Below are 21,996 nucleotides of genomic sequence, written 5' to 3'. Positions count from 1 at the left end.
TTGGGAAAAAATCAGGGAGCTAAGTTATTCGGCTATGTAGATGCTCCCTGTAGGAGTCTAACCTCTTTTAGACTGTAGAATGCTACGGAACGGTAAAGAACTAATTGTTCTTTTCAGATCTGGCTTTTTAACATCTTTCTTCACTGCCTTTCAATAACTCACCAGTACAGTCTTGACTTTAAAGAACTCAGTAAGAAGTCTGCTTTTGATTTAAACAGGGGCTTTTCAGGCCCTGTAGGACCTGAAAGTACAGCAAGGTAATAAAGCAAAATAATTATTTAACCTAAGGAGTGAGTTGCCTGACTTCATTGGGAAATGTCTGGAAAAGTTTGAAACACTGAAATGAATTTACAAGTGGGTTGGAATCTTTTGAGATTTTAACAGCAGCTCAAGGTCCAAAATTGTTGGACAAGACCATTAAGACACAACAAACATACTCAACAGGTGGAAGAACAAAACTTGCTGCAAATGTACCCATCGAACAAAGTCATATTTGTGCCTTGAAATTCAGTTAGGTATGAGATAAGAATTGCTTTTAATTTGTCATACAATTAAAAAGTGAAAAAAAGCTGTTGGGCTGCTAAACTCAATTTCTACATGTTCATGTAAGGTTTGGTGCACCAGTTTCAAGGGCAGAACTTGGCACTAAGCACAAAGACACAGCTGTGTGCTTGCAGTTAGAAAGCACAGCTGATGCACTTTCCATTTTATGAAGTATGCATTTTGAGCACTTTCTGAAAATAATCTTTGGTACAATTTCTTTTAATAATCAAGTCTTAAACTCTTACCCTTTGAAAAAAGCTTCGATAGGGTAAGTAACTTTAATAAGCCCAATACTTAGGTCATTTCCCTTTGAGTACTTAATTAGTTTCAATCTAGACAAATCTGTCTCAAATAGCAGAACAACTCTGATAAATATTTCATTGCTTGATTATTATGTCTCTAGACAGGCTAATTAGAGATTCATAAATAGATTTTTTTTCATGACAAAACAGATCAAATTGACTCTCTCCTAAGAATATCAAGTGTTTAGTAGTATCAGTGGACATATGAGGCCTTTTAACACAGACGTAAAATATTTTAATTGAAGTAATAATATAGCCCCAGTAAATATCAGTATGATTGCTAGCTATGCTGTTGGAAATAGAACGTTTATACACAACTGTAGCACAGTTTACTCTTTGCTCCTTTGTGTGCTCAGAAGTTTCCTGTCTAAATGACTGTTACGGGTTTTTTATAACTGTTTCAGCCCATTCAATATTGATTAATAACTGAAAATCAGTTTGGGGAATTAATGACTAAGAAACGGAATCGGCTAAGAACGGTTGGTGATTCCTAAAAATATTTTTAAAAACGCTTTCACCTTTTTTTTTAATTAAACTTTTTATGATGTATTTGGGATAGTCCTGTTCTGCAGAGGAACAAGACAAAACCATTTGACATGGCTGCTTCAGCTGTTCTTCAAGAAGTAAAAGGATACTATGCCTGATAATCCCTAGCCCTGTGTGAGCAGATGTGGAAGTCACTGAACAACAGGAAATTCACTGTTGCTAAAGACTGCCTATACATATCTGCATCTTTAAGCTGAAATTCCAGTTGGGTGATATTTTATCTGCTTTGGAAATTGTGTTTTTAACATTTGCTTTTTTTTCTTCCAGTATCGAGCAACTACTCTGCCTGCATTTAAGTATTATGTAACTTGTGCCTGTCTCATATTCTTCTGCATTTTTGTTGTGCAGATTCTGGTATTGCCAAAGTAAGTGGTATTTAACGTGTACTCATTCCTATGTGTATTTGCTCATTAATGTAAAAAATAAAGTTGTATAAGTAAAAAATTTTGGAATTGTCAGATTACAGAGGTCAATTCATGGAAATGAAATTGAACAGCGAATATAGAGGATTTCAGCCCATTTTCAAAGTTATGCTTGTTTCTAATTTTAAACGCTGTCAATAGCGTGGTGCCAAGCATTAGTATTAATTCTTCATTCATTGTAGTTTTTCTCTTCACATTTAAAAATGTGTGATGACGACAGGAATGAAATTCATATGTTTAAAAAAAAGTAATACAAGCTATAAGTCTGTGCAACTAAAATTACATGTAAAGTAAGTGTGACAATTGGACGTTGAAGTGGGACAAAATGGATTGCAGAATTTGGACTGTGATTAAATAAATTTATTTAACATATTACTGTGATAATACTGCTCTATTCAGCATGTAAACAGCATTACTATTCATAAAATGTCTCCTTTTAAAACTAATTTTAAAATATTATAATCAATGGCTGGAATAATTATTTTTATCAGAATTTATATATTATGAGCTAATTTATATTTGTGCATATAAATCAGCTATCTTTCTACCTGTGCATATACTAGAAAGGCTGAGAAAACTGGAAGACAGTTCCAATAAAGAATATTTTATTAGTCTTCTTAAAATGGAATTTTGCTGTTGATTGTTTACATAGTGGAAAGTTGACATTTGTTTTATAGCAATTGTTTCCAAAGCCAACACTGTATATTCCCTGTGATACAGTATTTCTTCACTCATAGTCTTTTCTCCTGTGCAGTGCTTTCAGGAGTAGTATTTATAACCTCAGTTGATTGATTGGTCTTGTGCTGTAGTACTTACCCACATTTTAATTCAAAGCCAGAAGGAACTGTTAGGTCATTGTAAATTGACTTTCCATACTACAGACTTGTTTTATAACATGTATAAAGTTTTATGGACTTCTGTTCAGATATTACAGCGTTTTCTTTGCAAAGGGTTTCCCAGCTAGTTTCTAACGTGGAGACACAAGCTGCAAAGGGACACTCCTCCAAGAGTTCAGCAGTATCCTGCACATGGTTCAGTCTGACTTTAGGCATTACTATTGCAAAATATGAAATTAAGATTCGTGACTAATTCTGTTTGTCATTTTGCATAATGAGTATATTTTACAAGCTCATACTGTATTTTGATTAGTACAGGAATTAATTCAGGGAAATTCATGGTTTGTGATATCCCAAAAACCAAACTTGGATCTAACTAGTCCCTTCCAGCAGTATGATTTATGAATCTGTTTTTATGTTTTTATTTCAGTCATGAAAATGAATCTAGATTTATCACCTATCATACACGTAGTAAGATGCTCATTTTGCTATATCCTTATTATGTCTCTTAAACCACTTGTGTAGCTCATTAAAATATATCAGATACTTGAAATTAGTGAACTCTAGGGAGCTGTGTTCAACTAAGGAAAGTGTCCTCCAATTTGTAAATACATATGCTTATATTACATGATGCGGGAGGGAGCTGTGTTCAACTAAGGAAAGTGTCCTCCAATTTGTAAATACATATGTATTACATGAAATACATTTTCTTATATTACATGATCTCTTTCTAACATCAGAGCAAAAGATACATATGATTTATCATTTTCATTACCAAAGTGTAAATTATCTTTTGGTCCTTTTATAGGGCTGCATATTAAATTGTAAAAGCAAGAATGTAAAATCAGGTATTACCAACATGAACGGTATTCAGCTTCACGGGGTCTGTGGATTAATTTAAGAGATGCAAAAATGGAAGACAGAAGGCAAGGTATTATACAGGCATCTGCATCTTTGCTGGAAAACCGGGAGCATTGCAAATTAAAAAAAAAAAAAGTTGAAAAATCACTAGTGTATGTAATCATCACAAATGTAGCTTAAATTGAACATACTCCAGTGCTGCAAATGTTATTTCCTCCCAGCAAAAAATAAATAAATAAAAAATAAATAAATCATAGTTTAGTCTAAAATTCTATCTAGCCTTTTTGTTTTCTTCCAAAAATTCTACAGGATTTTTAAATGGTGATTTAATGAAGACAGGGAGATAAACTACGTCTGTCATTGGGTTTTATTGATGCACTATTCCATTAATCTGGTTTTGCAGCAGTGTAATATCATTGATTTCTGCGCAGGCACACCACCTGCTGCTTTAAAGTAGATTTGGAGATATCTGATGGTGTGTAACATCCAGCAAGTTGCAAGTAATAAGTAATGTCTCCAAGATCACGAGACATTTATTTCAAGGCTGAAATAATTTATTAATGTTTTAATTTTCCCAGGGTCAATAAACTGATGTGGTGTTTTCGTAATGAAGTTTACACAAAGTGGTAAATATGACTTTAATCAAGTAAACAATATCTTGGGGTGAAATGTATCATGAAGAGTCAGTCTTTATTGTGACATTAAAATGGCAGCAAATCTTGATCATTACATTTCCTTGGAACAGGCCTTCAGTGACTCTCTAGCATTCTTGGTTTACCAAGGGACAGAAGTATCTCTAGTAATTCACGACAACCCTACGTTCTTTATTTAGGGAAACAGTCAACTAACATGGAATCGGTAGTGTTGTTTTTTGAAATGCAGACTGGTGAATTGATGAAAGTATATTCCTTTTGAACAGGAGTTACTTCTTGTGCTATTCGAGTGAGGGATTTGTTTGGGGCTACATTTAAGATTCTTCCCAAGCCTTCGCTCTCTGAGGCTGCTATGTTCAAGAAATTGTGTCCTTTTGTCCTGAGTCATGCCAAACTAACAATCACCTTGTTCTACCCGTGGAAGGTGGTTAGGAGGCCTTAACATAGTATTTCCTGTCAGGCACAGCTGAATTTCTTCATAGAAAAGGTAGCACTCAAAAATTTTGTCTGAAAGCAGGCTTGTAAAATATAAGACAGTGTAAACAAAAGAAAACCACCATTACTAGCTATTTTTCTGCTGTATCCAATTTAAAAAAAAAAAAACCTCATGTGGAGTTATAAAACTCAAATGATTTTTCTTGACACTGAAACTGCCATACAGTTAGTCTACATAGCCACTGAATCCATCAATGGCTTAGTGAAAGCATCAGTCAAATTAAGAAAGAAATAGCTACTATTAGATACCAAAAAAGTCTGAATTCAGTATTGCCTTGTATAATTGTCATTTGTAATTTCTTCATTATGATTCTATCACCTCAAGAGAATTTGCAATCAAATAGTTCAAAACATGAATGTTAATTACCTGGCAAGCTAAGGAAATTCTCTATGTCCCATTAAGGGACATGTGCCGTAAGTCACATATTTTCCTAAAAGTTACAAAAGTGTAGAAAGAATATGTTCTCTTCTCCATTTTTCAGTATCTTTATCTTCATAGTAAATTTTTATTTTTCAGTTAAAATGTTACCAACAAGACCTAAGTATGTATAAATACAATTTTTTTTTCCAATCTCATACCACCTGATAAAAATGTATTATTCAAAACAGATATTTACTGATGAAACCAGAAAAATATGAGGAGGACAGCCAAGATCATAAATTATTTAGACTTGGTACTATCTGAAGCCTGGGAAGTTCTCATATTGTTTCCTCAATTTTAAACTCTGTCCCTCTGTAGATTATTGTCAAGGGTTGTCCTGTCAGGGTTCCTGGTGGGGCACCGTAGCAGAGAGCAGACCTTTCAGAAATGAGGGCATTCCTTGAAGCATAGGAAGAGGCAGGTAGAAAGTTAGCTGGCTTATGGGATCCCAGGTGCACTTTTCACAAAATGGTTTGCCCAAATCTGTCAACGCAATGCATTTGGTGACTTGTGCAATGCATTCGATGACTCTACACGATAAAGGCGAGATTAGTTTACTGTAAAGACCTGTACTGGTTTTGTAATGTTCCAGTGACAAAAAATAAATGCATTCCTATGGTCGTTGCTCAAATGAGGCTTGTTTATGGTGGCACTTAATTTTTAGTATTTTGCTTCCCATTATAGCGTTTTCAGCCCACTTCTTTCCTTCTAGGAGCAGCATGAAACTATTTTGGCTTAGCCTACCTGAAACAGAAGTCCTGCTGTTCCCAGAAAATAAGGGGGTGTGGGGAGCAAGTCTTACAACTTTTTTTCTCTGTATTCACCACTCAACTCTGGATTCTAAGATACCGCTTTTCCTTTTCCTTATTCTCAGTCCTTTTCTCTTTGTCCTGATAGTCAGAGTCTTGTTCACCTTGCTAGGTAATTCTTTTTCTTGTGCCACCCCAGTAACATCATTGATCACGTAAAACAGCTACAAAGACCTTTTGTTCTTGCCTGTTGCCCGTGTGATTAAGTACTCTTCGCATAAGCTCTCCCTTCTGCCATGTTAATTTTATTTCCCTTGCTCTCCAGTTTCTCTCACAAACACCTTCATTTCTTCTTCTACAAGGATGCACTCCAAACTTGTCTCATAAGGCTATTCTTGTGTTGAATCATTTCTTAAGGTGTGCAGGCTCCTTTTTTGTATCCTTTGTATCAGAGAAAGAATAGCAATAGTTTGAAACGCAGGAATGGTTATTTGAATCTTACTGAAGGAGGACATATATGATTGGAAATGTTTATGCGTATGTAAAAAATAAGCCTGTTAATTATATTCCTTTTCTTTAATCTCTTCTGTTGCTTACTAGCTTTTAAATTCCTAAGAGTAGAGACTGTGGTTTTACATACACCAATGTACAGCTTACTGTCTCAGTCTCAAGAAATTCTTGGAGAACATGTACTCATAAGCAATAATGATTTTCAAATAACTACTAAAACCCCCATTATTTCAAGATTAATATATCTTGTGAATTGCCAGTTGTTTGGTTTTCATCAGTTGTTCACATCAGCCCAAAATCTGTTGAATACTTAGCATATAAGCAGTTCTCTGAATGATTGGCAGGGAAGCTCATAAATTATTCTCCAAAATGCTTTTAATGGCAGCAATATGGCATCAAATTGGTTTGTGAAGTTAATGCTTTTTTGTTCTTTCCTGAAAATAGCTTCTATAACACTGTTGTTGAAACAGATCAAAATGTTTTCCAATATTTGTACGTAATCTAAGGAAATTGATCCATAGAGTTCTACTCCTAAATTTTTAGTATTTTAGTTTCTAAAATGTATATATTTGAATTCAGATGGCATCTCTAAAGAACACAGATGTATGCTTTTATTAATAATGTATTTTAATTCTGACTCGTGTTTATGGAGGAGCTAACTTAACATGTAACATTTATTATGGTTTTGTGGAAAAAGCAAGGGATCTAAAACTTACTTCTAAAACATCATGCCAATATTTCTAGCATATAAGGTTTGATAAAATATTTACTGGTGCTCAAAGGAGTTGAGAGAGATTTTTTAATTCTGTAAAAATGTCAAATCTGTGGTTAAAACTGAAAGCAGATGCTCAGGTGAGGGACTTCATGACGGCATCTAGTTCCCTTGCTTAAACAACTCAGTTGGTCCAGAGCTTCTGATCTCCTCTTGGCATTCATTAAACATAATTAGGTCCCGCTGCATCTTTCCCTAGGCAGCCGTGCTAAGTAGCTCTCGTATGGTGCCTGATGGAGCAATTACGCTCTACTGTGGTATTCACATAGAGAGATTTCCACATTTGCGGGATGAATGCGTGCACAGATTGTTTCTGCATCCCTGTTTCTGTTTACTGAGTATCCAGTGATGCTATTTTGGCTAGACTTTCCTATTTATAAGACACAAGAAAAGGATGAGCTAGTACGCTGTGTAAGGATGATTTCAGGAAGAGTATAGGTTACTCAATTTTTTTTCATTTAAAGTCTGTTGTTGTTTTTTCTTTTCTTCATGTTGTTTAGTTTTCCTTCCTATCCTGTCCTCTGATATTTCAGAATCTACTGGCCAGCCAGTCAAATTTGATGCAAAATAGAGTTTTCGGAGGTGTTGAATCCCTATCTATTCATGAAATAGCAGTCACTACATTAGGGCCCTTGCTGACTGAGAGACTGCAGCATCACAGATATCACGGGTTCTCACTGCGAGACACTGAAAACTGGACATCATTGTCCCATGCTATTGCTTTTCCTAACTTTGCGGGGGAACGTACACTACCAACAAGTTTATTTTGTGTCTCTATTAGAGTCCTAAATTATAAAATCGACAGCATAAAAATAAAGCAATAAGGATCTTCTTTAATACAGGCTTTCTAGAGTAAAACCAAACCAAAACAAAACATTGCTGCTGTTAATGCACTCTGTCATTTAAATTATTTATGTGGAAATTATTATCTTCTCATGGTAATAGTTTCGCAAAGTGAGAGGTAAAGCCAGTTCAAGCATTCCTGAGTTGAGAAAATGGCAGGAAAAAGTCCTGTCATCCTGGTAAGGACTGGAATTGTTTTTCCATGGTGTTGATGTTTGGAAGTTGCAACTTGCACATGGTAATTTTTCGTATCATCAGTATTATACACCAAGAAAGGTCATGCTACAAATGTGTAACAGAGAAATTAATACATGTTTTCTTATTTCTCGTAGAACATCTATTCTTGGAATTTCATTTGGGGCTGCATTTCTCTTGCTTTCCTTCATTTTGTTTATCTGCTTTGCTGGACAGCTTTTGGTACGTATTCAAGGAAATGTAATCCAGTAATTAATGGTTTCTTTTAAATAACATGTTCTGATTTTGCCAAGTCACTCTACCTTTGCAGAGTACCGGTTAAATGAGAAAGGCTCGCACGCTCAGGCTTCTGAGGACATTGTTTTGTCCCTGTTAACTTACTATAAAATGTCCTCATTTATCTGAAAAACAGAAAATGCCAGTGCAGTGACTGTGTGTACCTACACTGATATTCACTTTCCCCCATGTGAAGCTGGATCCTCTGAGAGGTTTGCATTATCGTTTGATTGATTGTCTTTTCAAAATTTTTGCTATTCTGCTTACAGGAGGTGGCTCATCTTATGAGTCCTTTAATTTGGGGGACTGTGTATTTGTTTAAGTATTGTATAAGACCATTTTCTGAGTTTAGAGAATATTTCACGATAACAATTTAATTTGATATATAAAAATTCTATAAAGAAATTCTAATTTTGCCATTGAGTGGTCCAGGTGTTATTGTAATGCCTATTAGTGTACCAAATAATATGCTGAATTTGAGAACTTAATTTAATTCAAGATTTGGGCAAACCTTTTAGCATCTCACAATATAATTTGCAAGTATTATTGTCCTCCTTTCAGTCATTGTCGAATAGATCCAACATATAACTCCATCTAGAACAAGGTATTTCAGGGTTTGTAAGAAAGTGAACACAATTCTAATTTGGCATGTAATCTAGAATAAAACTATCTGTATACTTCACTTAATCCCCACTTCTCCTTCTCTATCTTTGCATTTTTCCACAAGCTCCCATGGAGAAAGCTGAGAAAAAGAATTTTTATAAAAAAGCAAAACATGCACATGGGAAAGACAATTACATCACTATGTAGTAAAACAGTAAGAAAAGGTGGCCTGGCAGTTGAAGCAAGAAACAGAGGAAACGGGATTTTATAATTTCTGCCTCTTCCCTTGTGAGGCTTGTAATTAACCAGGACATGCTTTTAAGAAAATGTAATTAATCTACATTTCAGTTGTCTTTCCAATAAGGTAGGGATGCTGCCGCTGCTCAGGAATTAATCTGAGATATAATGCAACAGTACTTTTCAATATTTTAAATCCTTGGAGTGAGGTCCTAGAGGTATTGCTATTACTTAACAGCAAAAATTAGTTCTCATGTAATGTCATGCTTGATTGCTGTTTTTTATTGACCTAAGAGTAAAATGATGGAGTCAGAGTACTGCTGTTGAATAAGCAAATTAAAAAAAAAAAATTCCTTCAAGGAAAAGCTAGCCTTTTTCCTGTAGGAAAGAGGTGCCAATGAAATGGTACAAGAAGTGTTGGGACATACACTGTCCTGGGGCTTTTGTTTATAATGTAGCTTAGGAGGCATACAAATGTATTTTTCTGCATTTAAAGGGATGGCTAAGCAAATATCCCAAGTCAGAGTTGAGGAGTCATGCCACTTTAATAATGTCTAACACCTACTTTCAATGCTGTTTTTCCTATGTCTTGTATGCACTGTAAATACTTCCCAGAAATGGAGACCTATTATTGCATTTCTGTTGACTTGCGAGATGTCATGTTCTAACATAAATAGCTTGAAGAGGAGCTATTTATGTCTATGTCTTTATGAGTTCAGCTGCTCTAATGCAGAAGCTATGCTGCTAAGAAGCCTTTCAGCAAGTAAGTAATGACCATAGTTGATACAGCGCTGTCTTTCCTTCACAAGCATGGACGTAGTTCTGTAAGGTGATGGATGAGAGGCAGCTAACAAAAGAGGCAGTAGGTTTATCTTTCCCCTGTCCTCTCCCTAAGATTTCTTCCTTCATGTCAAAGTCCAAGAATTGTTTTGCAGCTTTAACCACAGTGACACCCTCTGTTATGTTACGGTAGCATATCCATTGCAGTATCTGACCCGTAACTGTAAATGCTTTCTTTCTAGAAGAAAAAGCCTGAAATTCTCAAGCAAACAAATATCAATATCTGAGTTTTAACACTGTAGTGTCAGTGTTAACAGAAATCAAGCTTTATCATCCTAATCCTGATTGGGTTTGGGTTTGTGGTGGTTTTTTTTTGCCAGTGTGGGTTTTTCCCACCTCTTTTTCTAAAAGGGTACATTTTGGATTCCTGTGCAGAACGCACGTAGTAAATGTGGATGTGCTTGTATGTACACACACCTGCACATAATTACAGAGTTTAAAATCACCAAATATCTCTCTTCTAAAAATGCACAAAAAAAGTAGAGAAGTTTTTGGGCCTGACTGACCCTGACAGATGAACTGTGGTGGGTTTGCCTTGGCTATGGGCCAGACACCCACCCAACTGCTCACTCACTCTACCTCCTCAGCAGGACTGGGGAGGAAAATAGGATGAGAAAGCTCTTGGATTGAGATAAGGGCAGGGAGATCACTTACCAATTACTGTCATAGACAAAGCAGACTCAACTTGGGGAAAATTAATTTAATTTATTGCCAATTAAAATAGATTTGGGTAGTAAAAAACAAAAACAACACCATTCCTCCCCCCTCTCCCAAACTCAGCTTCACTCCTTCATTCCAGACTCCTCTACCTCGCCCCAGGCAGCACAAGTGGGGATGGAGGGTGGTCAGTACATAAACATTTCTCTCTGCTGCTCCTTCCCTTCACACTTTCGCCCTACTCCAGTGTGGGGTAGGCTGCAGTTCCTTCAGGAACATCCACCTGCTCCAGCATGGGTCCTCCATGGACTGCAACGTGGACATCTGCTCCAGTATGGAGCACCTCCTCCTTCTCCTCCTCCAACCTTGGTGTTCCTTCTGCTGTTTCTCACTCTTTTTGTTCCCTCCTCCTCTCTCTGCCCAACATTTGCTGCCCTTCCTCACCCAGGCTTTCCCCAAGGTGCCCACCCATGGCTGAGGGGCTCAGCTGTGCCCTGTGGTGGGGCCATTGGAGCTGGCTGGAACCAGCTGTGTCTGGCACGGGGCAGCCCCGGCCGCTCCTCACAGGGCCACCCCTGCAGGCCCCACCACCAACCTGGGCACCTGCACCTCGTACATAAACTTGCAGTAGCAGTCCAATATTTACATGACTGTTACGAGATTTATAGAGTGGGACCTGTAGTGCCAGCAAAGACAGCAAAATCTAAGTTCAAGTTAGGACACCTGGCTGTCACTGCATTCTGCGCTTGTCTCAATACTTTGACACTTTGCCCTCTCAGTCTCCACCGGTTATAAATGGCTGTCGCCACCGCAGAGTAAGTCACACACACCAACTTTGAACAAGTTTCTCTGTATGATTTTCATTTCATTGGTAAATGAAAAAAAAACATCCAGACTGTAATGCTAAAATTACTAGCTCTTCTGGAATTTAATTACAACATTGTAAGAAGAGATTTATGCTCACTCTTTCACTCTGAGTTTATTATTAGTTGATTTTACTGTTGAGCAGCACTGCAGCGCGGTCCAACTCAATCTGTTGTGGCGTGATAATATCAGCCATTAAATAAGAATAGGAATGTTTCCATCAAATGGTGCAGCAAAGCAGTAGCACAAATAACGAGGTTACAGACTTCCAGATCCTGCCTTTGCAGCGTGTCATCCCCTGCCAGTCTTGGGCAAACAAGCTGAGGGCAGGGAGGGCTGACAGTTCGCACAGAAACAGCCGTTTGCCCATAGGCATTAAACCTTCATCAATCCTAGCTAAAATTGGTGTGTGTCCTGAAACCTGAAATGGATTTATATCTGTTATATTCTGACTACTTCTTTGTGCCTATGCATTTTTTTTACCTTTTTGTTTTACTTTTTTAGATAATCACAGTATTCAGAGTTAAATGTTAAGCTCATGAGTAATTTTGGTCTTAAAGATCCTTTTTGACTTATATTTTCATATCTTAAATGTAGGCTATTCTTTTTTATTAATTTTGAATATTTTCTTTGAATTTTCCTTGACAGTTTTCCTTCCCAAATTACATACAGATAAGAGGACAGAGATTGTCCTTTAGCTCATATATTTTCTGTGTCTTTTCTCTTTATCTTCTTGAAGTATAGACGAGTTCACAGAATGAGTGTGAAATGCCTCAGACCCGGTAACTGTTAGATGTGTTTTACCTCCTGATGTGAATGCAGGGAAGCAGAGATCTGGTTACCTAAATGATACATTGGAAAATGTAATGCAATCAATAGAAAAAAACCACAGTAAGCATGTAAAGGGTAGATCTCTGTGGTAGCTGAGGTAGCCTGCCGAAGAAGTATTAGTCTCAAGCAGATGTTCTTTGTGCATTGATTCAAATACTGTCTCAAAAATTTCTTTGCATTACCTGGGACATGCATGCACTTAATTGATACCACATACTCTTTGTGCCAGTTATTTTCCATTAATATGAAATGGCTTTTTGTTGCATATGTTTATACCTTGCAAACCTGTTTAGCTACTTTAGCTAATAAGGAAGATTAGAAGTAAAAACATTTCTTTCCTGCCATCTCATCTGAACATGTTTATAGTCTCTCTTAAATACCCAGTTGAACCGTGGAATTAGCAGAATACAATACCAACAAAACAAACATCAGAAAATAACGCTCCACAGTTGAGAAAGATGCTCTGATTTGAGGTCACCGGAGCATCTAACAAAGTGCAGCCAGTATGTGAACAGTCCTGTCCCTCCTAGAAGAGAGCATGTTCTTTAGTAGTTGCATTACACCACACCGCTGTATAAAGTGTGATACACAGTCTTTACCTTTGTTTGCAGGGATTTGTATTTTACTCTAAAGCAATTGGCATTGGTACTTAACAGTCAGAAAGACTGTGTACACTTAAGATACTTAAAAGCTCTGCGAGGACAGGAACATCAGCACCAGCACTACTTGGAAATTATTTTCAACCTGAAATCTTACCTCTGATGTGAGCGTCTCTCTTAATGCAGATAGGAATGAAAGATCAAGGCCCTTCAGTTTCTTCAATAGTAAGGCTTTGCTTGTAAAGATTAAAACAGGGATGGGGGAAGGCAGGGAGAAACCAGAGAGTCACTTTGGCACCTACAGCAGGGTCCATGAAAGAGGCTCATCAAACCTAAAAGTCATTCTGATGAGTCTCTAGCACAGGCACTGCAACAGCAAATCCATCATCACTAAGTACTATGTTCAGACTTCAGGAACTGTTAGAAATTTACTGATTTCAGTAACAAAAATCCCTCTCCTTGCTCCTTCTTGAGTTATATGTTTACGACATGTTATATGATTGTGACCAACTGAAGAAGTTGCCTAACCTGGTGAAAACCACAAGTTTCTTATATCTGTTGTGCCGATAACTTCTCTTTTAATATTTTTTGATGAGTGAGACTATCTTGAATTTTTTTAAAATCCGGCAATGCTGCCTTTTAGTGTCTTTGCCCAAGATGAGATTGTAAGTTACCTCCAAATAAAGAGATATCTGAGTGTGCTTCCTAATAGCAAGTCCAGTATGCAAACGTTTTTCCCTACGGTTAATTAATAAGAAGGAAGAAAGCAGAGAGCATCCAGATTGTTTTGAAGGTTCTTTTACATGTGTTACCTGAGAGGTGATATCCATGATGTTTAAGTACCACATTATGGTCACAGATCAGGGCTCCTGTTGTGTGAGGGAGTTTTTGGGTGGTAGCGTCTTACTTGGAGATCCAGATTTGGTCAACGTAGAACGTAGCATTCAGAACTCCTTCGTCTAGTTCAGTGCTCTGAACACTGTCTTCAAAAAAGTCATTCAGGTTTGCTCTTTCTCAAAACCAGTGGCTCTTTAAATATTTCATGTGAAATAGAAAAACTTTGATGGGAGGGACTGAGAAGGTCTTACCTTAAAATAGCATATAACACAGCGACTGTACATTTTCTTGAATGAGGAAAGCAGCACAGGAAGTACCAGGACTGAAGTCTTGAGTGCCTAAAGGCATATTTATATGGCTCACTGCTCATTCCTTTGAATGAGACGGTTGAAGTGAAGCACATGGCCATTTTAACGTTACCCTTTGTGAAGGATAATAAACACTGCAAAGTATGGTGAACTTAAAAAAGTGATACCAACTTTAGTCTTTCCTGTTATTTCTTTATTCAGGGTTCTAGCTTTTGTCAAACCAGTTGTATCCAATACAAGTTGAGTAGACTCTTCACCTGGATGCATTTTGTATGATTCAAAATGCCTGGCTTAGATTTACAGGTGCCACCATGGAGTTCAAAAGCTTGGTGTTACAGTACTCATTTTAGAAGTACTTTGGTCCTTTTTATCAACAATAGGACCATTAGAAAGTATGTAAAATGTAAGCTTGTATCTCTGTACAAAAATCACCCTTCTCCAAGCTTAGGTCAGTGTCATCGCTGTCAGCCAGTTCTTTGGATTTGAACTTTGGTGTCTTCTTCAAGTCTGAGTGAAAAAGAGCACGTGGAAAAAATTGAATTTTGGAGCTTTTTGTTTCTCTTGATTTCATTCTTTGTAACATCAGTATTAGTAAAATATTAAGTTGTATTTGAATGCAAAATGAAAAGAACAATAATAGAACTATAGAAAATGTGATTCACTGGCTTTCTGTAAATAAGAGGTCTTCAGTCCAGGTGTTCCAGCCTCTGCTAGCATGTGAAGGAGAAGTGTGACAGCTCTTGCGACAGTGTCTTTCATCTACAACATAGCTGTCACAATTAATTCTTGCACCAGTTCCTTGATCTCACTCAGAAAGACAGCATTCATTTTGTTAAATGCTGAAACAGGTTTTTGTGTGTGGAAAGACAACACAGGATACATTTTAATAACCTGAATATTCAAAATAAGTTATTACTCACTATCATGCTGAGCTGTCATATCAGATTTAACATGTTCAGATGAAAAGATAATACATTAGTCACCTTTCATACTACAAATACCTATTATTTCTAGTTGGTAAATGATAAACACTGAACGATATTCTGCCAGCTCTGCTTAGAATAAACACAGAAGCTAATGCTACTGAGATCTGATGTCTTACCCTTCTTGCATGCTTTCTAGAAATGATTACTTTCTTCCTTTCATCTCATTCTCCATTTTCTTAAGAAAATTGCAAATGAGACATAACATTTACAAGAAAAAGTGTTTGACGTAAGCTAATGAATCAGCAAAATAAACCTGCATAGTTCTGCCAGTGCTATTAAGAGTCTGAATTTAACCATCACCCCACCACTCCAGTTCTGCTTCCAGGAGTTCCCTAAATTTTCAGCAGTCCTGAACTGCTACAGTTGTACTATATATGGACTGGATTTAGACTGCTCAAAAGTGAAATGAAGTTCAGCAAATCTGTTAATTCACATAGAGAATTACTGATCAACAGTGTATTCTTTCATGTTTTCCAAGGAATTTCTACTCAACGGTTTAAAGATTTTTAGCGTGAGTCAGGGGTTTGTCACAAATTTTCCTTTCAGGAGCCTCATTGGCTTAACCTATGTAGGCTGTGCTCTCTGCTATTAGGGAGACCTGTCATCTATTTAACAAACCAGGTGGGCATGACAGATGTACCAAATAAACAGTGGTCTTTCCCCCTCAGAGCTGTGCATTAAACAGCCTGTCAAGAAATGCATCACTGAGTTCTGGTGTGCTTCTGTTTTACAAGTGGAAATAACTATACAACTTCATTTTTGAAGTTGCAGTCTAACAACACTCACATTTTTCTTCAGGTCAGAGCCAGCAATATCTGTAATTTTAGCAATAGCAGCTGGAAGAATGGAATCTCTTTATTGATTAATCACACTGGCTGAATGATACATTGTTTCCTGAATTTTATTTTATTCTTTTCTTAGTGATAAACTTGCCCAGAGAACTTTTTTTTTTAAATGGAATCAGAAAAATAGCTTTTTAAAGAAATGTAGAAAATCAGTCCAATTAGTTCCTCCTTGCTAAAATGCATTAGTGAAGTCAGGTGATATTGATCAAAAATCTTGTAAACAAAGGAAATTTAGAATTATTGCAAGGAATTTTGGTACAGAAGTTACATAAGTCTGTTCAAAAGTATACAGGTACTTGGAAAGCAATAAAGCAGTCCTCAGTGATAAATGCAGTTCTCAGCATGGACGTTATCCTAAAGGCTTTCCTTGAACCGTATAGCTCCCTGTAACATAATTCAGAAAGGACAACATGATGTACTGCCTTATCTATATAATTTCTTGTCCGCTTTATATTCCTTGTACTTTTTCAGTGTTCCTGCCTAGTTTTGTCCCTAATCCAACTTAAACTATTCCAGCTACTTCTAAACTTCCAAGAAAATCACAGAACAATGTAGTCTTTAGGATAAGAAATTCCAAGAAAAGAAGCTGATGATGAAAATAAATTGTCTGGCCTAAACCAGATAAATTTTATTATGAATTTTACTGTTGTAGTAAAGCTCCAGGTGTGCTATCACAAAGGCAAAGAGTAATTTAAGGCATGATTTCATGATTGTTTTAATTTGCCATAAATCCATGCTCCCTCATTAGGTTTTAGGCAGACTAGACAGATAACTGAATGATCATTTTCACACAGATCCATTCCCTGCATCCAGTTGAACACTCCCCTTCCGTAGCAACAGCAGCAATCTTGGCTTTGTGCTTTTTACTTTATTAAAGTGGCAAGGATGACAAAACTTTTCCAAAGTCTGCATGTGGATTCAAATTATCTTGACATTTGCTATGTACTTAGGGGTGGAGACAAGGTTTGGAAGTTCAAAAAGGCATTTGAGCAGGAATTTCTTGCTCAAAAATGCACATCTCTTGAGTTTATGTGGGGTTTTTTTAATGTCCATCCTTGAGATTCTGATTATTGGTTTGACCTTCCTGAAACTGACTTCATTCAGTCAGAATCTGCCCAATCCAGTATGCAAAACTCCCTGTCATAAAAGGAAACAATATGTAAAAAAAGTCTAGATATACAGTGGACTTGTCCAAATAGTGTGTAATTGGGAGGGAAATAGTTATGTGCAATATGACGAAGACCTTCATGTAAACTACATCACATGTGTTGGGTAATAGTGCCGTGGTTATTGAACCTGAACTAATAGGTAAGTGCTGTGAATTAAGTCCTATATTTGGTAGTTTTTAGTGCTTGAGTTCTCATTTCAGAGAATTCCTGTGCTTGTATCTCTGCTGATTGCTGTGGCTGGGGTGAAAACCATATGTAAAGTCATCTCTGATAATATTAAGTAAATAGAGAAAATGAGTTGATAAAAAGCGAATACTTTTGTGGGACTGTCGTGTTCCTGAACTTTTCATTGCCTTTTTTACAGAGGTTTCAGTATAGCTGAAATTGACATTTGGAAAGGGCACAAGGTGCTTCTAGGCAACCTCATCTCCTTATTGCTAAAGTTTTGGGAAAATTAATATTTACTGGATGTGCCACAAATTGTTGTTTATTCTGTGTAAGCATCTTGTGCCTCTAGGCACTATGCATGTATGAATGGAGGCTATTGCAATGTGTTCTTGGAAGCAGGTTAAATGAGTCAGAGTTTTTTACTGTTAATTTTTGCCATTATATAAGAAAAAATTTCTATTCACTAAATACTCTTTGTGTCAAATTGTCAGTCTGATTGTTGTCTGAAATGCTTATTTGTTTTCTAAATAGTTTTGGGGAAGGTTGATTTGCTTTGCTGAGTTACCTTTCACTTAAAACGAATTATCAAACAAATCTCCAAACCAATGAAAGAAAAACCCAGAAACCCCACTATTTTGTAGACTGCCAGGGATATATCTATGTATACAGCCTTTATCCTGCATGAGGAGACCTCTGTCTCTCTGTCAAAGACTTTGCAGAGTCCTTAATTACATTTTGAAGTTTCCAGAAGCTACTAAATATTGCTCTTTCAATTGAGGTGAGGGAGGTCAGTTTGTTTGCTTGTTTTTTACTGATATTAGAGGTAATGACACTGCTGTCAACTCTGTATTTGCTATTATTTTTAAAATATATTGAATGTTTAATAAGGTACTTGCAAATTGTAATTATTTAACAGAATTGATATTGTGGCAGATATTTTAACTAAATTTGCATTTAGTTTCATGTATAATCATGATCTGTAATTCTTACGAGATTATAATAGTTGAATACTTCTGTACAAAGTCTCAAGATTAATGCTGCCCTCAATCTTGAGCCTTCTTAATTCTACCCTTGTTTATAGTAATTAAATATACTGAAGTTATTTTTGTTTTCTCTTTTTTAAACTCTTTGCACTTAGCAATGTAGCAAGAAAGCATCAGCTTCGTTGTTGTGGATCCTGAAATCATCTGGAATAATTGCAAACCGTCCTTGGCCACGGATCACTCTTACATTGACAACCACTGCTATAATATTAACTATGGCTGTATTCAACATGGTAAGGGGAAAAGGGGTAATTTTTCTTGGTTTCTTTGTTCTTTTAAGATCCTTTTTTTTTGTTCAGTATTTGATTAGATGTCAAATTTATGGCCCATGGCTATGCCAGGAACATACATGATAGTGATTGCCAGAGACAGAAATGTAAAGCAGAGCAACAGAAAACATAATGTATAATGGGGACCTCTGCAAACAGGATACTCAGCAAGAGCTCGGATCTTGGCTACGTTTATTAAAGAAAAATGTAATTTATAAGGAATAGAAGATAGTTAAATCACAGGTTTGAATTGTTCAAATCCCTTGCTCATCTATGCATTGCTTAGAAAGACAGAGTATGGCTCAAAGAATGAAGTATCTCTTCACAGGTTATGTGGAAGACTGTGCGAAACAAACTAAGCTTTATTCAGATTTGTGATGCTCCTCTGCTGATCACAAAATGATCATAATGTATACATTATTGAATTTCACATGCTTGTCTTTTTTTTTTTTTTAAAAGGAAAAAAATTCAAAGTTACATCGAAACTTCAAAAGTACTGAACTACAAGTTTGTTAGGGTTTACCTCTACTTTAGGCATTTCCACCTGTGCTTTTCTTTTCTCTCCTAATAGGGAAAATCCATGTAATTCTATTATGCTTTTGTAACTATAGCAAATACAGAGTAGATCTGTCATTAGTCTGCATAAAGCCTGAATCTTAATGTCTTCATTTATTCTGAAGGATGTGTTGGCTAATGGGATGAGCCATATATGGGATCAAAAAACTTCCCTTGTTTTGCCCTATTGGCTGAGCCTGGTTCTATTTGTAAACATGTGAAAGTGTTCCAGCTCAGTTCTGTATCTGCAAAATGGGAACTGTAATATTTATTTAGGTAATGTTTTCATTGCAACATTAATGCATAGATATTAGTCACATTTCAAGTGAGAGATTTGCACTTCAGTGCTTTTGAAATTGCAACTCTAGCGCTTCCTTGAGTTGCTGGTACTTTTGTTACTTGAGGTTCAGAAAGGACTTAAAGATTGATAATACCCACACTGTTTTATTTTGTTTTCCCACAACATTTCAGGGGACCCTTAGTCAATCATTTGTTACAGTAGGTACTAAACTTGTCAGAATCATGTAATCATGTAATGTGGGCTTTTAAATGTGAAAACTTGAAATTTCTTGTAGAACCTTCTCTCCATTTTTTCTATTAAATGATCCTAGTCTTGTTTTTGTTGGTTTTCTTTTCAGGAAAGTAGATATTTTCCTTTCTTTCTCCTGCTTTTTTTTTAAGGAGAGGAGATAGATAGACTCAAAAACAATTCCATATTCACGAATTTAAAATTCAGCTAATTGAATTTGGTGTTTAAGGCTGGAAAATGAGAAAATCAGCTCACTTTTTAGCAGTGAAGGCAGTTAGCAATGGGAACAAATTAAGCTGAAAAGTTGTTGATTCTCCATCACTTCTTGTCCTTAGCTGAAGACTATATGCCTTTATGAATGATAACCTTTAGCCAAGCACTTCTTGTCCTTAGCTGAAGACTATATGCCTTTATGAATGATAACCTTTAGCCAAGTTCAAGTTATTTGGCATACTACAGGACAAATCCTGGAGAAGGAGTAGCTTGTAAAATGTAGCTCAGATTAGACTTTCTTTTATTTTGAACTATATAAGTGTATAAGGGGAAATGAAATAACCTACTTGGGTTTAAAGTATACTTTGAGTTAGAGGTCATGCAACCATGTGGTTAGTTATTAAGCTAAAAAGTGTAAAAGAAGATACGGTCAGCAACTGTTTTTTCCTTAGACTGAAGTTCTACTACTGTGTACAGCCCACTTCAAATTTGGCCTTCAACTAGTAAAAGACATTTTAGCAAAAAAGCAGTTGTTCGGTACATCATTTTTAGAAAAAGTTCTTCGTTTTATTGGTTCAAGTCCACTTTTATGTGGACTGAATGTTACAGTAAAACTTAATAGGTTGTATTTTAAAGTTTTTGTGCCTTATCAGTAATGACTGCAGTATTACAAATAATCATGTTCCATGATATTCATGAGATGATAATTTTAAGTATAATTCCCACCTTGAAACTAAACCTTAATAGTTTGACTTGCAAAACTGACTTTAAATGTGATTGTGAAATTTGCATTTCCTTAATATTAATAGCAAATTGTGGGAGAGACTCTGAAGTATCATTATTATATCTCCAAGCAACATGTACTTAATAGCAGAGTCCATTAACTGCATTTATTTCTATGAACTCTTTCAGTAGAAAAAGGGAAAATGTAGCCATTAAGATTTAATGGAGATAAAAAGCGTCTAGCCATCCCACACCTAATAAATCATAATTAAGACCAAAATGTCAAATAAAACTCAGTCTTTATGGTCAAGGGACATTAGAAAAGAGTGGGGGTGCAATTTTATTTCAAATTAGCTGTTTCAGCAGACAACTGAATCTAGTCTTCATGTTTGAGCGGTATATAGTCATGATCAGTGGAGGGAAGTTAAAAAACAGCTAATGTGACATAAGTATCAAATACTTCTTAGCTGAAGGGAGAGGGTGACTAATGCTGCTTCCATTGAGCGTTAGATCTGGTGCCATATATAGAGCAGGGCAACAATCAATGGCTGAGGAAAACTGTTTTTGCAAAGCTGACCTGCATTAAACCAAACATGAGGAAGTATATTGCAGGGAACAATCCAGACATCTCAGAGAGACAGTAGGACTGCATGACTGCAAAGGGTTGGTTCTTGGAAGCTGAATGAATGACTGTATACAATACATCAAATGATTGTGCCTCACAGTCCTCTGGGATTCATGAGATCTTAAGGAACATGGCACAATGTAAGAGCCCTGGAACAGCTCTTTGTTTCAGTGACTTCTGCATCGAATGCATGAACAGTTCTTGGCACAGCAACAGGATCTCAGGGCTATACTGTCCCAGGAAGGTGCCCTAACTACCAGCTTTCAGATTCAGGGTCATAGAATCACAGAATCATAGAATAGCTTGGGTTGGAAGGAACCATTAAAGGTCATCTAGTCCAACCCCCTAGCCATGGGCAGGGACATCTTCAACTAGATCAGGTTGCTCAGAGCCCCATCCAACCTGATCTTGAGTGTTTCCAGGGATGGGGCATCCACCACCTCTCTGGGCAACCTGTTCCAGTGTTTCACCACCCTCATCATAAAAAATTTCTTCCTTCTATCTAGTCTATATCTACCCCCTTTAGTTTAAAACCATTACTCCTTGTCCTATCGCAACAGGCCCTGCTAAAAAGTTTGTCCCCATCTTTCTTATAAGCCCCCTTTAAGTACTGAAAGTATTGTGTTCAGTTTTGGGCCCCTCACTACAAGAAGGACATTGAGGTGCTGGAG

General features: G+C 36.6%; 1 protein-coding gene across 2 annotated transcripts in view; it reads left to right on the top strand.

The window, feature by feature from the left end:
• ADCY2 (adenylate cyclase 2) overlaps positions 1-21,996 on the top strand; it is a 219,105-nt gene that overhangs the window by 156,747 nt on the left and 40,362 nt on the right. For both annotated transcript variants that reach the window (XM_019471906.1, XM_019471907.1), the window contains 3 exons: positions 1,659-1,756; positions 8,286-8,370; positions 18,507-18,644. In XM_019471906.1, coding sequence (XP_019327451.1) covers positions 1,659-1,756; positions 8,286-8,370; positions 18,507-18,644 — 321 coding nt within the window. The remainder of the gene's footprint in view (positions 1-1,658; positions 1,757-8,285; positions 8,371-18,506; positions 18,645-21,996) is intronic.

This window comes from Aptenodytes forsteri, unplaced genomic scaffold (assembly GCF_000699145.1).
Source record: "Aptenodytes forsteri isolate BGI_AS27 unplaced genomic scaffold, ASM69914v1 Scaffold194, whole genome shotgun sequence".
Lineage (NCBI taxonomy): Eukaryota > Metazoa > Chordata > Aves > Sphenisciformes > Spheniscidae > Aptenodytes > Aptenodytes forsteri.
The sequence above is the reverse complement of the archived record's forward strand: the minus strand, read 5'-3'. Positions and strand labels throughout refer to the sequence as shown.